At 51.0% G+C, this 16,766-nt stretch overlaps 1 protein-coding gene across 1 annotated transcript; it reads left to right on the top strand.

Moving 5' to 3' along the window:
* Positions 1-9,848: 9,848 nt before the first annotated feature.
* LOC139254649 (serine-rich adhesin for platelets-like) lies at positions 9,849-14,870 on the top strand. Its single transcript, XM_070873771.1, has one exon. The coding sequence runs from the start codon at positions 9,849-9,851 to the stop codon at positions 14,868-14,870; it is 5,022 nt and encodes a 1,673-aa protein (XP_070729872.1).
* Positions 14,871-16,766: the final 1,896 nt, after the last annotated feature.

Genomic DNA, 16,766 nt, shown 5'->3' with positions numbered 1-16,766 from the left:
GTTTAGAATTCAGCAAAAAAGGACCAAGAGATTGATTAAGAGGGGAAAAATAGAGTATGAGAGTAAACTTGCAAGGAACATAAAAACCGACTGCAAAAGTTTCTACAAGTACGTAAAAAGAAAAAGATTAGTGAAGACAAATGTAGGTCCTTTACAGACAGAAACGGGAGAATTTGTCATGGGGAACAAGGAAATGGCAGAACAATTAAATAAATACTTTTGTTCTGTCTTCACGGAAGAGGACACAAATAACATCCCAGAAATGCCAGGAAACCAAAGGTCTAGTAAGCAAGAGGAATTAAAGGAAATGATTATTAGTAAGAAAATAGTGCTGGAGAAACTAATGGGACTGAAGGCCGATAAATCCCCAGGGCCTGATGATCTGCAACCCAGAGTACTAAAAGAGGTAGCCATGGAAATAGTGGATGCATTGGTTGTCATCTTACAAATTTCTATATAGATTATGGAATAGTTCCTGCAGATTGGAGGGTGGCAATTGTAACCTCACTATTTAAAAAAGGAGGGAGAGAGAAAACAAGGAACTACAGACCGGTTAGCCTAACATCAGTAGGAGGGAAAATGCGAGAGTCTATTATAAAGGATGTGATAACAGCACATTTCGATAATATCATTGGGATTAAACAAAGTCAACATGGATTTATGAAAGGAAAGTAATGTTTGACAAATTGATTGGAGTTTTTTGAGGATGTAACTGATAGAATAGATAAGGGAGAACCAGTGGATGTAGTGTATTTGGATTTTCGGAAGGCCTTTGATAAAGTCCCACGTAAGAGGTTAGTATGCAAAATTAAAGCACATAGGATTGGAGGTAATGTATTGGCATGGATTGAAAATTGATTAACTGACAGGAAAGAGAGAGTAGGAATAAACGGGTCTTTTTCAGGCTGGCGGGCAGTGACTAGTGGGGTACCACAGGGATCAGGATTGATGTATGAGGAGAGATTGGGTTGACTAGGCCTGTATTCACTAGAGTTTAGAAGAAGGAGAGGGAATCTTATTGAAACGTATAGAATTCTGACTAGATGTGGGGAGGATGCTTCCTCCTAGCTGGGAAGTCTAGAACAAGGGGTCACAGTCTCAGGACACGGGGTAGGAAATTTAGGACCGAGATGAGGAGAAATGTTTTCACTCCGAGGATGGTGAACCTGTGGAATTCTCTACCACAGAAGACTATGGAGGCCAAGTTACTGAACATATTTAAGAGGGAGATAGATAGATTTCAAGACACAAAAGGCATTAAAGGGTATGGGGGGAAAGCAGAAATATGGTGTTGAGTTAGAGGGTCAGCCATGATCATATTGAATGGCGGAGCAGACTCGAAGGGCTGAATGGCCAACTACTGCTCCTATTTTCTATGTTTCTCGAAACATGTGCCCTTAAAGAAAAAGGGTGGGAGTAACAATTCTAGAGCCCCCTGGATGTAACTTACAGGGGAGGATTAAGAAAACAAGAGAAGCTTATGTCATATACCGACGGCTAAATACTGTAGAATCTTTGGAGGAATTTAGAAAGTTAAGAGGCTAAATTTAAAAAGATATTGGGAATGTTAAGAGAGAGCATGAAAAATTCTTGGCTAGTAAAATTAAGGAAAACCAAAAGATGTTCTATAAATATATTAAGAGCAAGAAGATAACCAAAGAAAGGGTAGGGCCTATTAGAGACCACGGGGGGAATCTTTGTGTGGAGGCGGAAGATGTTGGGAGGGTTCTTAATGAATACTTTGTGTCTGTTTTCACAAAGTAAAGGGGCAATGCAGCTACTGCTATCGAGGAGGAGTGTGATATTCTGGATGAAATAAACATAGTGAGAGAGGAAGTATTAAGGGGTTTAGCAGCTTTGAAAGTGGATAAGTCCCCAGGCCCAGATGAAATGCACCCCAGGCTGTTGAGCAAAATAAAAGAGGAAATAGCAGAGGCCTTGACCATCATTTTCCAATCCTCTTTGGATTTGGCATGGTGCCGGAGGACTGCTAATGTGGTACCCTTGTTTAAGGTATCACAGGGATCAGAACTGTCGTATGAGGCCAAGTAATTCATCCTCATCATAGGCAGTTCCTCGGAATCGAGGAAGACTTGCTTCCACTCCTGAAGTGAGTTCTTTGGTGGCTGAACAGTCCAATACCAGAGCCACAGTCCCCTGTCACAGGTGGGACAGACAGACGTTGAGGGGAGGGGAGGGTGGAACTGGTTTGCCACACGCTCCTTCCGGTGCCTGCGCTTGGTTTCTGCACGCTCTCGGCGTTGAGGCGCGAGGTGTTCAGCGGCCTCTCGGATGCACTTAGGGCGGTCTTGGGCCAAGGATTCCCAGGTGTCAGTGGGTATGTCGCACCTTATCAGGGAGGCTTTGAGGGTGTCCTTGTAACGTTTCCGCTGCCCACCTTTGGCTCGGTGCCATGAAGGAATTCCGAGTAGAGCGCTTGCTTTGGGAGTCTCGTGTCTGGCATGTGGACTATGTGGCCTGCCCAGCGGAGCTGATCAAGTGTGGTCAGTGCTTCAATGCTGGGGATGTTAGCCTGAATGAGGATGCTGGTGTTGGTGCGCCTGTCCTCCCAGGGGATTTGTAGGATCTTGTGGAGACATCATTGGTGATATTTACAGGCCTGTCAGCCTAACCTCAGTGGTGGGAAAATTATTGGAAACAATCCTGAAAGACAGGATAAATCTACATTTGGAAAGGCAAGGATTAATCAAGGACAGTCAACACGGGTTTGTTCAGGGAAGATCGTGTTTGACTAACCTGATTGAATTTTTTGAGGAGGTAACCAAGAGGGTCGATGAGGGTAGTGCATACGATGCAGTATATATGGACTTTAGCAAGGCTTTTGATTAGATCCCACATGGTAGACTGGTCATGAAGGTTAAAGCCCATGGGATCCAGGCCAAAGTGGGTAGTTGGATCCAAAATTGGCTCAGAGGTCGGAAGCAAAGGATAATGCTTGATGGATGTTTTAGTGACTGGAAGGATGTTTCCAGTGGGGTTCCGCAGGGCTCAGTACTGGGTCCCTTGCTTTTGGTGGTATATATCAATGATTTAGATTTGAATATCGGGGATGTGATTAAAACGTTTGCAGGTGACACGAAAATTGGCTGTGTGGTTTTTAATGAAGAGGAAAGTCATGGGCTGCAGGAGGATATTAATCTACTGGTCAGGTGGGCAGAGCAGTGGCAAATGGAACTTAATTTGGAAAAGTGTGAGGTAATGCACTTTTAGAAACATAGAAAATAGGTGCAGGAGTGGGCCATTCGGCCCTTCGAGCCTGCACCTCCATTCAATAACATCATGGCTGATCATTCACCTCATTACCCCTTTCCTGCTTTCTCTCCATACCCCTTGATCCCTTTAGCAGTAAGGGCCACATCTAACTCCCTTTTGAATATATCTAATGAACTGGCATCAACAACTCTCTGTGGTAGGGAATTCCACAGGTTAACAACTCTCTGAGTGAAGAAGTTTCTCCTCATCCCAGTCCTAAATGGCTTACCCCTTATCCTTAGGCTGTGTCCTCTGGTTCTGGACTTCCCCAACATCGGGAACATTCTTCCTGCATCTAACCTGTCCAGTCCCGTCAGAATTTTATATGTTTCTATGAGATCCCCTCTCATCCTTCTAAACTCCAGTGAATAAAGACCCAGTTGATCCAGTCTCTCCTCATATGTCAGTCCTGCCATCCCGGAAATCAGTCTGGTGAACCTTCGCTGCACTCCCTCAATAGCAAGAACGTCCTTCCTCAGATTAGGAGACCAAAACTGAACACAATATTCCAGGTGAGGCCTCACTAAGGCCCTGTACAACTGCAGTAAGACCTCCCTGCTCTTATACTCAAATCCCCTCGCTATGAAGGCCAACATACCATTTGCCTTCTTCACCACCTGCTGTACCTGCATGCCAACTTTCAATGGCTGATGTACCATGACACCCAGGTCTCATTGCACCTCCCCTTTTCCCAACCTGCTGCTATTCAGATAATATTCTGCCTTCGTGTTTTTGCCCCCAAAGTGGATAACCTCACATTTATCCACATTATACTGCACCTGCCATGCATTTGCCCACTCACCTAACCTGTCCAAGTCACCCTGCAGCCTCTTAGCGTCTTCCTCACAGCTCACACTGCCACCCAGCTTAGTGTCATCTGCAAACTTGGAGATATTACACTCAATTCCTTCATCTAAATCATTGATGTACAGTGTAAATAGCTGGGGTCCCAGCACGAAGCCCTGTGGCACCCCACTAGTCACTGCCTGCCATTCTAAAAAGGACCCGTTTATCGCGACTCTCTGCTTCCTGTCTGCCAACCAGTTCTCTATCCACGTCAGTACATTACCCCCAATACCATGTGCTTTAATGTTTATCTGTAGCCTTCAGGGCTGCTGACCGAGGGCCATGTGGCTCTTTGTCGGCCGGCGCGGACATGATGGGCTGAAATGGCCTCCTTCTGCGCTGTAAATTCTGTTTCTACGTTTGTATTTACCCCCCCGCACTATTCCGTACCTGCCCTGGGAGTGTTTGATAGGACAGTGTAGAGAGAGCTTTACTCTGTAACTAACCCCCTGTACCTGCCCTGGGAGTGTGTGATGGGACAGTGTAGAGGGAGCTTTACTCTGTATCTAACCCCGTGTACCTGCCCTGGGAGTGTTTGATGGGACAGTGTCGAGGGAGCTTTACTCTGTATCTAACCCTCTGTACCTGCCCTGGGAGTGTTTGATGGGACAGTGTCGAGGGAGCTTTACTCTGTATCTAACCCCCTGTACCTGCCCTGGGAGTGTTTGATGGGACAGTGTAGAGGGAGCTTTACTCTGTAACTAACCCCGTGCTGTACCTGCCCTGCGAGTGTTTGATTGGACGATGTGCAGGGTCCTGTGGCGATGAGTGTTTATGGGCTGTGACCCTCTCTGATGAGTGCAGTGTTGTGAAGGGTCTCTATGGAGACCCAGTGGAACAGAGGGAGAGGCTTCTGAGTGAGGTCAGACAATGAGGCTGGTCCAGGGAGCAGGGTCAGAGCCAGGCACCGGGAGGCGGACGGACTCTCCAACCTTTCCATAGCGCTGACCACTGGCTCTGGAGCGGGAGCCTGGCCCCTTGGTGAGCGTGTGAGTGATGGCCGTGAGTGTGTGTGAATGCTCATCAAATCAGGGAAACGTAGAGCACAAGAAGAGGCCATTCATCCCGTCCAGCCTGTACTGGCTCTTTAACAGAGCAGATATGTTGAATCTCACAACCCTGCCTTATAGAGGGAGCTTTACTCTGTATCCAGCCTCATGTCTGTAACCCTGTAAATTTCTCATCCTCCATATCCTCACCCACTCCCTCCCCGCCTGCTCCCTCACACCGGCTCCCACCGCCCGCTATTCCTCCTCCCGCTCTCCCTCCGCCCACTATCCCTCCCCTCCCGCTCTCCCTCCCCTCCCGCTATCCCTCCCCTCCCGCTATCCCTCCCCTCCCGCTCTCCCTCCCCTCCCGCTCTCCCTCCCCGCTCGCTCTCCCTCCCCTCCCGCTATCCCTCCCCTCCCGCTATTCCTCCTCCCGCTCTCCCTCCGCCCACTATCCCTCCCCTCCCGCTATCCCTCCCCTCCCGCTATCCCTCCCCTCCCGCTCTCCCTCCCCTCCCGCTATCCCTCCTCCCGCTCTCCCTCCCCTCCCGCTCTCCCTCCGCCCACTATCTCTCCCCTCCCGCTATCCCTCCCCTCCCGCTCTCCCTCCCCTCCCGCTCTCCCTCCGCCCGCTCTCCCTCCCCTCCCGCTCTCCCTCCGCTCACTCTCCCTCCCCTCCCGCTATCCCTCCCCTCCCGCTCTCCCTCCCCTCCCGCTCTCCCTCCCCGCTCGCTCTCCCTCCCCTCCCGCTCTCCCTCCGCCCACTATCTCTCCCCTCCCGCTATCCCTCCCCTCCCACTCTCCCTCCCCTCCCGCTCTCCCTCCGCCCGCTATCCCTCCGCCCACTATCCCTCCCCTCCCGCTCTCCCTCCCCTCCCGCTCTCCCTCCCCTCCCGCTCTCCCTCCCCTCCCGCTCTCCCTCCCCTCCCGCTCTCCCCCCCCTCCCACTCTCCCTCCCCTCCCGCTCTCCCTCCACCCGCTCTCCCTCCCCTCCCGCTCTCCCTCCCCTCCCGCTCTCCCCCCCCTCCCGCTATCCCTCCCCTCCCGCTCTCCCTCCACCCGCTCTCCCTCCCCTCCCGCTCTCCCTCCCCTCCCGCTCTCCCTCCACCCGCTCTCCCTCCCCTCCCACTATCCCTCCCCTCCCGCTCTCCCTCCGCCCACTATCCCTCCCCTCCCGCTCTCCCTCCCCTCCCGCTCTCCCTCCCCTCCCGCTCTCCCTCCCCTCCCGCTCTCCCTCCCCTCCCGCTCTCCCTATCCCTCCCCTCCCACTCTCCCTCCGCCCGCTCTCCCTCCCCTCCCGCTCTCCCTCCCCTCCCGCTCTCCCTCCCCTCCCGCTCTCCCTCCCCTCCCGCTATCCCTTCCCACCCGCTCTCCCTCCGTAAATCTGTGGAATTCTCTGCCCCAGAGAGCTGTGGAGGCCGGGACATTGAATATATTTAAGGTGGGGATAGACAGATTTTTGGGCGATAAGGGAGTGAAGGGTTATGGGGAGCGGGCGGGGAAGTGGAGCTGGGTCCATGATCGGATCAGCCCAGGGTGGTATTAAATGGTGGAGCAGGCTCGAGGGGCCGAATGGCCGACTCCTGCTCCTATTTCTTATGTTCTTATGTTCTAACCTCATTGGTGGGAAAGTTATTGGAGAAAATTCTGAAGGACAGGATAAATCTTCATTTTGAAGACACTGATTAATCACGGGCAATCAGCATGAGTATGTTAAGGGAAGGTTGTGTCTGACTAACTTGATTGAATTTTTTGAGGAGGTAACCAGAGGGTCGATGAGGGCAGTGTGTATGATGTAGTGTATATGGATTTTAACAAAGCTTTTGACAGACTGGTCACGAACATAAAAGCCCATGGGATCCAGGGCAAAATGGCAAGTTGGATTCAAAATTGGCTCAGAGACAGGAAGCAAAGAGTAATGGTTGATGGGTGTTTTTGGTACTGGAGCGGGGGGGGGGGGTTCCGCAGGGCTCAGTGCTGGGTCCCTTGCTTTTTGTGGTATATATCAACGATTTAGACTTGAAGGTCGAGGGTCTGGTTAAGAAGTTTGCAGATGATACAAAAATCGGCCGTGTGGCTGACAATGAAGAAGAAACCTGCGGACTGCAGGAACATACCGATGTACTGGTCAGGTGGGCAGAGCAGTGGCAAATGGAATTCAATCCGGAGACGTGTGAGGCAATGCATTTGGGGAGGGCTAACAAGGCAAGGGAATACATATTAAATGGTAGGACACTGAGAAGTGTAGAGGAACAGAGGGATCTTGGAGTGCAGGTCCACAGATCCCTGAAGCTAGCAGGCCAGGTGGATAAGAACATAAGAAATAGGAACAGGAATAGGCCATATGGCCCCTCGAGCCTGCTCCGCCATTTAATACGATCATGACTGATCCGATCATGGACTCAGGTCCACTTCCCTGCCCGCTCCCCATAACCCTTTAGCCCCTTATCATTTAAGAAACTCTCTATTTCTGTCTTAATATATTCAATGTCCCAGCTTTCACAGCTCTCTGAGGCAACGAATTCCACAGATCCACAACCCTCAGAGAAGAAATTCCTCCTCATCTCAAGTTTTAAATGGGCGGCTCCTTATTCTAAGATTATGTCCCCTAGTTCTAGTCTCCCCCATCAGTAGAAACATCCTCTCTGCATCCACCTTGTCAAGCCCCCTCATAATCTGATACGTTTCGATAAGATCACCTCTCATTCTTCTGAACTCCAATGTGTAGAGGCCCAACCTCCTCCACCTTTCCTCATAAGTCAACCCCCTCATCCCCGGGATCAATCGAGTGAACCTTCTCTGAACAGCCTCCAATGCAAGTATATCCTTCCTTAAATACGGAGACCAAAACTGCACGCAGTATTCCAGGTGTGGCCTCACCAATACCCTGTATAGTTGTAGCAGGACTTCCCTGATTTTATACTCTATCCCCCGTGTAATAAATGCCAACATTCCATTTGCCTTCCTGATCACTTGCTGTACCTGCATACTAACTTTTTGTGTTTCATGCACAAGGATCCCCCGAGCCTGGTAGATCCAATCATGGATTCAACTCCACTTCCCTGCCACTCCCCCCTTATCGGTTAAGAAACTGTCTACCTCTGTCTTAAATATATTCAATGTCCCAGCCTCCACAGCTCTCTGAGGCAGAGAATTCCACAGATTTACAACCCTCTGAGAAAATAAATTCCTCTTCATCTCAGTTTTAAATGGGCGGCCCCTTATTCTAAGATCATGACCCTAGTTCTAGTCTCCCCCATCAGTGGAAACATCCTCTCTGCATCCACCTTGTCGAGCCCCCTCATAATCTTACACTTTTCGATAAGATCACCTCTCAGTCTTCTGAATTCCAATGTGTAGAGGCCCAACCTACTCAACCTTTCCTCATAAGTCAACCCCCTCATCTCCGGAATCAACTGAATGAACCTTCTCTGAACTGCCTCCAAAGCAAGTATATCCTTTCGTAAATATGGAAACCAAAACTGCACGCAGTATTCCAGGTGTGGCCTCACCAATACCCTGCATAACTGTAGCAAGACTTCCCTGCTTTTATACTCCATCCCCTTTGCAATAAAGGCCAGCATTCCATTGAGCAACAAAATGAAAAAGAGCAGGAAAGCAGTCCCATTGGGGAGGTCATTGATGGAGCAGCTGAAGATGGCTGGGCCTAGGACACTGCCCTGAGGAACTCCTGCAGCGATGTCCGGGGCTGAAACGGTTGGCCTCCGAAAAACACAAACATCTTCCTTTGTGCTGGGTCTGACTCCAGCCAGTGGAGAGATTTCCCCCTGATCCCCATTGACTTCAGTTTTACCGGGCCTCCTTGATGCCACACTCAGTCAAATGCTGCCCTGATGTCCAGGGCAGTCACCCTCACCTCACCTCTGGAAATCAGTTTGTTTCTCCATGTTTTTAGACCAAGGCTGTGGTGAGGTCTGCAGCCAACTGGTCCTGGTGGAACCGAAGCTGGTCAGTTTATTGGTGAGTAAGTGCTGCGAGATAGCACTGTCGGCAACACCTTCCCTCACTTTGCTGATGATTAAGAGGAAGCTGATGGGGCAATTGGTTATATTGGATTTCACAGAATCATAGAAGTTTACAGCGCGGAAAGAGGCCATTCTGTCCCATCGTGTCCGCTCCGGCCGACCAAGACCTCTCCCGGCCTAATCCCACTTTCCCGCTCTCGCTCCCTCGCCCTGTAGCATACGGCACTTCAAGGTGCACTGCCTACTGTGCTGAGGGTTTCTGCCTCTACCCCCCTTTCAGGCCGTGAGTTCCAGACCCTGCCCCAGACCCCCACCACCCTCTGGGTGAAGACATTTCCCCTCAAATCCCCTCTAAACCTCCCCCCAATTACTTTCAATCCACGCCCCCTGGTTGTTGGCCCCTCTGCCCAGGGAAACAGGTCCGTCCTATCCACTCTATCCAGGCCCCTCATCATTTTATACACCTCAATCAGGTCTCCCCTCAGCCTCCTCTGTTCCAAAGAAAACAGACCCCAGCCTATCCAATCTTTCCTCGTCGCCAAAATTCTCCAGTCCTGGCAACATCCTGGTAATTGAGTAAATGCAAGACAAAGATAGACAGTTTCTTAACCGATAAAGGAATAAGGAGTTATGGGGAGCGGACAGGGAAGTGGACCCGAGTCCATGATCTTCTCCCTTTATCTCTCCTCGCGACCCTCTGGTGATCCAGAAACCTCACTTGTGACAGTGCCGCTCTGTTTCTTCCCACAGGTCCATGGAATTCCTGCCACTCTTTGCTTCCATTCTGTCCCTTGCTGCAACATATACAACAATACTCGGCCCCGCTCCAACACCACCCACGATTGGCCGCAGCACCGTTCCATCATCGATTGGCTCCCGCACTGTCCCGTCATCGATTGGCTCCGCTCCAATACCACCTGCGACTGGCTCCAGTACAGTCCCATCATCGATTGGTTCCCGCACTGTCCCGTCATCGATTGGCTCGCTCACTGTCCCGTCATCGATTGGCTCTGCTCCAACACCACCTTTGATTGGCTCCATTACAATCCCATTATCGATTGGCTCCCGCACCATCCCATCATCGATTGGCTCGCTCACTGTCCCGTCATCGATTGGCTCTGCTCCAACACCACCTTTGATTGGCTCCCGCACAGTACCGTCATTGATTGGCCCCGCTTCAACACCACCTGTGATTGGCTCCCACACAGTCCCATCGTCGATTGGCTCTGCTCCAATACCACCTGCGATTGGCTCCAGTACAGTCCCATCATCGATTGGCTCTGCTCCAACACCACCTGTGATTGGCTCCCGCAGAGTCCCGTCATCGTTTGGTTCCGCTCCAACACCACCCGTGATTGGCCGCAGCACCGTCCCTTCATCGATTGGCTCCTACGCCGTCCCGTCATCGATTGGCTCTGCACAAACACCACCTGTGATTGGCTCCAATACAGTCCCATCATCGATTGGCTCTGCTCCAACACCACCTGTGATTGGCTCCACTCCAGCAGCACTTGTGATTGGCCCCACTCCAACACCACCTGTGATTGGCCCCACTCGAACAGCACCTACGATTGGCTCCACTCGAAAACCACCTGTGATTGGCTCCCGCAGCGTCCCGTCATCGATTGGTTCCGCTCCAACACCACCCTTGATTGGCCGCAGCACCGTCCCTTCATCGATTGGCTCCTACGCTGTCCCGTCATCGATTGGCTCTGCACTAACACCACCTGTGATTGGCTCCAATACAGTCCCATCATCGATTGGCTCTGCTCCAACACCACCTGTGATTGGCTCCACTCCAGCAGCACTTGTGATTGGCCCCACTCCAACACCACCTGTGATTGGCCCCACTCGAACAGCACCTACGATTGGCTCCACTCGAAAAGCACCTGCGATTGGCTCCACTCGAAAAGCACCTGCGATTGGCTCCACTCGAACAGCACCTGCGATTGGCTCCACTCGAAAAGCACCTGCGATTGGCTCCACTCCAACAGCACCTACGATTGGCTCCACTCGAAAAGCACCTGCGATTGGCTCCACTCGAAAAGCACCTGCGATTGGCTCCACTCGAACAGCACCTGTGATTGGCTCCACTCAAACAGCACCTGCGATTGGCTCCAATACAGTCCCATCATCGATTGGCTCTGCTCCAACATCACCTGTGATTGGCTCCACTCCAGCAGCACTTGTGATTGGCCACACTCCAACACCACCTGTGATTGGCCCCACTCGAACAGCAGCTAGGATTGGCTCCACTCGAAAAGCACCTGCGATTGGTTCCACTCGAACAGCACCTGCGATTGGCTCCACTCGAACAGCACCTGTGGTTGGCTCCACTCGAACAGCACCTGTGATTGGCTCCACTCCAACAGCAGCTGCGATTGGCTCCAAGACAATGACATCATCAACAGGTCCAATTAGACTAGCCCTGTTGTTTGGCTCCAATACAATATCATCGACTGACCCCACCCAAACAGCATCACTGATTGGCTCCAGTATAATGACATCAACTGGCCTCGATGGAACAGCAAGATTGATTGGCTCCGGTATAATAACATCATCGACTGGCCTCACTAGAAAAGCACCAGCGATTGGCTCCAGTACAATGACATCAACGACGGACCCAATTAGAAAAGCACTGTTGATCGCCTTCAATTCAATTACATCATCAACTGACTATATAAGAACATCTGCGATTGGGTCCAGTACAATGACATCGTCAAATGACCTCACTAGAAAAGAACCAGCGATTGGCTCCAGTATAATGACATCATCAACGGACCCAATTAGAAAAGCACTGTTGATCGCCTTCAGTTCAATGACATCATCAACTGACCCTATAAGAACACCAGCGATTGGCTCCAGTACAATGACATCATCAAACGGCCTCACTAGAAAAGCATCAGCGATTGGCTCCAGTACAATGACATCATCAACGGACCCAATTAGAAAAGCAGTGCTGGTTGCCTCCAGTTCAATGACATCATCAACTGACCCTACGAGAATAACACCAGCGATTGGCTCAAGTACAATGACATCAATTGACTCTGATATAAAAATGCCAATGATTGGTCCAGCAATTGAGTCCAATCCAACAGCCCCATTATTTGGCTCATCGATTCACTTCAGTACAACGTCACCAGTGATTGGCCCGCCAACTGATTACAATACAACAGCCCTGCTGACTGGTTCATCAATTGGTACCATTACAACAGTCCCATCGATTGGCTCCAGTTCTACAGGCCCATCGATTGGCTCCAGTTCGACAGGCCCATTCATCGGCTCCAGTTTTACAGGCCCATTGATTGGCTACAGTTCTACAGGGCCATCGATTGGCTCCAGTTCTACAGGCCCATTCATTGGCTCCATTTCTACAGGCGCATTGATTGGCTCCAGTTCTACAGGTCCATCGATTGGCTCCAGTTCGACAGGCCCATTCATCGGCTCCAGTTTTACAGGCGCATCGATTGGCTCCAGTTCTACAGGCCCATCGATTGGCTCCAGTTCTACAGGCCCATCGATTGGCTCCAGTTCTACAGGCGCATCGATTGGCTTCAGTCCTACAGGCCCATCGATTGGCTCCAGTTCTACAGGCCCATCGATTGGCTCCAGTTCTACAGGCCCATCGATTGGCTCCAGTTCTACAGGCCCATCGATTGGCTCCAGTTCTACAGGCGCATCGATTGGCTCCAGTTCTACAGGCCCATCGATTGGCTCCAGTTCTACAGGGCCATCGATTGGCTCCAGGTCTACAAGCCCATCGATTGGCTCCAGTTCTACAGGCGCATCGATTGGCTCCAGTTCTACAGGCCCATCGATTGGCTCCAGTTCTACAGGGCCATCGATTGGCTCCAGTTCTACAGGCCCATCGATTGGCTCCAGTTCTACAGGTGCATCGATTGGCTCCAGTGCTACAGGCCCATTGATTGGCTCCAGTTCTACAGGGCCATCGATTGGCTCCAGTTCTACAGGCGCATCGATTGGCTCCAGTGCTACAGGCCCATCGATTGGCTCCAGTTCTACAAGCCCATCGATTGGCTCCAGTTCTACAGGCGCATCGATTGGCTCCAGTTCTACAGGCCCATCGATTGGCTCCAGTTCTACAGGCCCATCGATTGGCTCCAGTTCTACAGGCCCATCGATTGGCTCCAGTTCTACAGGCGCATCGATTGGCTCCAGTTCTACAGGCCCATCGATTGGCTCCAGTTCTACAGGCCCATCGATTGGCTCCAGTTCTACAGGCCCATCGATTGGCTCCAGTTCTACAGGCCCATCGATTGGCTCCAGTTCTACAGGCCCATCGATTGGCTCCAGTTCTACAGGCCCATCGATTGGCTCCAGTTCTACAGGCCCATCGATTGGCTCCAGTTCTACAGGCGCATCGATTGGCTCCAGTTCTACAGGCCCATTGATTGGCTCCAGTTCTACAGGCCCATCGATTGGCTCCAGTTCTACAGGCGCATCGATTGGCTCCAGTTCTGCACGCCCATCGATTGGCTCCAGTTCTGCACGCCCATTGATTGGCTCCAGTTCTGCACGCCCATTGATTGGCTCCAGTTCTACAGGCCCATTCATTGGCTCTAGTTCTACAGGCCCATCGATTGGCTCCAGTTCTACAGGCCCATCGATTGGCTCCAGTTCTACAGGCCCATCGATTGGCTCCAGTTCTACAGGCCCATCGATTGGCTCCAGTTTTACACGCCCATCGATTGGCTCCAGTTCTACAGGCCCATCGATTGGCTCCAGTTCTACAGGCGCATCGATTGGCTCCAGTTCTACAGGCCCATTCATTGGCTCTAGTTCTACAGGCCCATCGATTGGCTCCAGTTCTACAGGCCCATCGATTGGCTCCAGTTCTACAGGCGCATCGATTGGCTCCAGTTCTACAGGCCCATTCATTGGCTCCAGTTCGACAGGCCCATTCATTGGCTCCAGTTCTACAGGCCCATCGATTGGCTCCAGTTCTACAGGCCCTTTGGTTGGCTCCAGTTCTACAGGCCCATTGATTGGCTCCAGTTCTACAGGCCCATCGATTGGCTCCAGTTCTACAGGCCCATTGATTGGCTCCAGTTCTACAGGCCCATTGATTGGCTCCAGTTCTACAGACCCATCGATTGGCTCCAGTTCTACAGGCCCATCGATTGGCTCCAGTTCTACAGGCCCATTGGTTGGCTCCAGTTCTACAGGGCCATTCATTGGTTCATCAATTGGCTCCAGTTCTACAGGCCCATTGATTGGCTCCAGTTCTACAGGCCCATTCATTGGCTCCAGTTCGACAGGCCCATTGATTGGCTCCAGTTCGACAGGCCCATTGATTGGCTCCAGTTCGACAGGCCCATTGATTGGCTCCAGTTCTATAGGCCCATTGATTGCCTCTAGTTCTACAGGCCCATTGATTGGCTCCAGTTCTACAGGCCCATTGATTGGCTCCAGTTCTTCAGGCCCATTCATTGGCTCCACTACAACAGCCCCGGTGATTGGCTCATCGATTAACACTAATACAACAGCCCCAGTGATTGGTTCACCAATTAACACTAATACAACAGCCACAGTGATTGGTTCACTGATTAACACCAATGCAACAGCCCCAGTGATTGGTTCACCGATTAACACTAATACAACAGCCTCAGTGATTGGCTCATCGATTAACATTAATACAACAGTCCCACTGATTGGCTCATCGATAAAATCCAGTCCGATATCTGGGAGAGCCCTCTCCCTGTCCCTAATCTCCACACTGATGATCCACACCAATGTTGGACCTGTTTTCCAATGATTGCAGTAAAGGCTCCAGCTGGTTCGCTCTCCCTCTCGGGCATGATGCTAGGACTGACCTCTTCCAATATCTTGGGGCGACGAGAGCTGGAGCTCGGTCCGGTCACTGTAGTAAATCATGAACCAGGACCGATCCAGTTGGGGGTTTCACATCTCCAACTTCGGGGACTTGGTACTGAGAGTGCGATAGCTGTACACCCCACCCTGCTATGTTCTCCCTACCATAACTCTTCACCACGCCCTTGGCACGGTTAGCCCTCAGGGTTACCTTTCACCATTTCCCCCACACCATTACCCCACACTATCTCCCCCACACCATTACCCCTCCTACCATTTAACCCCCACACCATTAGCCCCAGTTCCCCCACACTGTTACCCCTTACTGTATGCCCCCACCCACTATTACCCCACCGTTTCATGACTTGCCGTATACCCTTCACTTTGCTCCCACTAACTATGCCGTGTGGTCTCAGGGCAGCTATGGGTTGAGGGTCAAGCTGGGGGGGGGTCGAGGGTCGAGCCTGGGGGGGGGGGTCGAGGGTCGAGCATGGGGGAGGGTGGTCGAGGGTCAGGCCGGGGGCGGGGGGTCGAGCCGGGGCCCGGGGGTCGAGCCGGGACCCAGTTGAAATCATTGATCTTTAGCATTTGTAATGTGTATTGAGGAGATATTTGTACAATAAAAGAATGCTTAAGGACTGTTTCAGTGGGAGAGCATTTGGGGAACAGCGATCATATCAAGTTTAGAATTATTATGGGAAAGGAGAAGGAACAATCCAGCATAATAATATTTAACTGCAGGGGGTATAACTTAAGTGAGTTTGAAAGGATCGGACCCGGGTGGATTGGAATCAAAGGTTGGGAGGTAAAACAGTGATTGAGCAATGGGGATATGATTCGGGTACAGAATAGACACATTCCCAGGAGGGGGAAAGAACATAATAGGAACAGGTGTAGGCCATTCGGCCCCTCGAGCCTGCTCCGCCATTTAATACGATCATGGCTGGCCCAATCATGGACTCAGCTCCACTTCCCCGCCCGCTCCCCATAACCCCTTATTCCCTTATCGTTTAAGAAACCGTCTATTTCTGTTTTATATTTTTCAATGTCCCAGCCTCCACAGCTCTCTGGGGTAGCGAATTCCACAGATTTACAACCCTCAGAGAAGAAATTCCTCCTCATCTCAGTTTTAAATGGGCGGCCCCTTATTCTAAGACCATGCCCTCCTAGTTCTAGTCTCCCCCATCAGTGGAAACATCCTCTCTGCATCCACCTTGTCGAGCCCCCTCATAATCTTATACGTTTCGATACGATCACCTCTCATTCTTCTGAATTCCAATGAGTAGAGGCCCAACCTCCTCAACTTTACCTCATAAGTCAACCCCCTCATCCCCGGAACAAACCGAATGAAGCTTCTCTGACCTGCCTCCAAAGCGAGGATATCCTTCCTTAAATAAAGGTGAAGCCCCACAGAATTGAGGGCAAATTGCTGAGCTGGTGAGTAAGTTAGCTGAGCGACAGGAGTCAGTGAATAGGGATATTGGGCAGGTACCCAAGTTGGCAGCTGAAAGTGGTGACCTCCAGGAATCGGTGTCGGGGCCTCATCTATTCACTGGATTTATTAACTTATAGGATGGGATAGAACGGCACATATCCAAGTTTGCCGATGACACACAGAAAGGCGACATTGTAAGAAGTGTGGATGGAAGCGTAGATTTACAAAGAGATATCGACTAATTCAACTGAATGAGCAAAACTGCAGAAAATGGCTTTCAATGGAGGCAAATGTGAGGTCTTCCACATTACCATAGGAACAGGAGGAATCCATTCAGCCCCTCGACCCTTTTACTTAGGAGCAGGAGGAGGCCATTCAGCACACTCAAGCATGTTATACAAGAAC

The sequence above is a fragment of the Pristiophorus japonicus genome, unplaced genomic scaffold (genome assembly GCF_044704955.1).
Source record: "Pristiophorus japonicus isolate sPriJap1 unplaced genomic scaffold, sPriJap1.hap1 HAP1_SCAFFOLD_565, whole genome shotgun sequence".
NCBI classification, from domain to species: Eukaryota; Metazoa; Chordata; class Chondrichthyes; family Pristiophoridae; genus Pristiophorus; species Pristiophorus japonicus.
The sequence above is the reverse complement of the archived record's forward strand: the minus strand, read 5'-3'. Positions and strand labels throughout refer to the sequence as shown.

Excerpts from the sequence above, each read along its gene's own strand:
- LOC139254649 (XM_070873771.1), top strand. The coding sequence starts at position 9,849 with ATGGAATTCCTGCCACTCTTTGCTTCCATTCTGTCCCTTGCTGCAACA.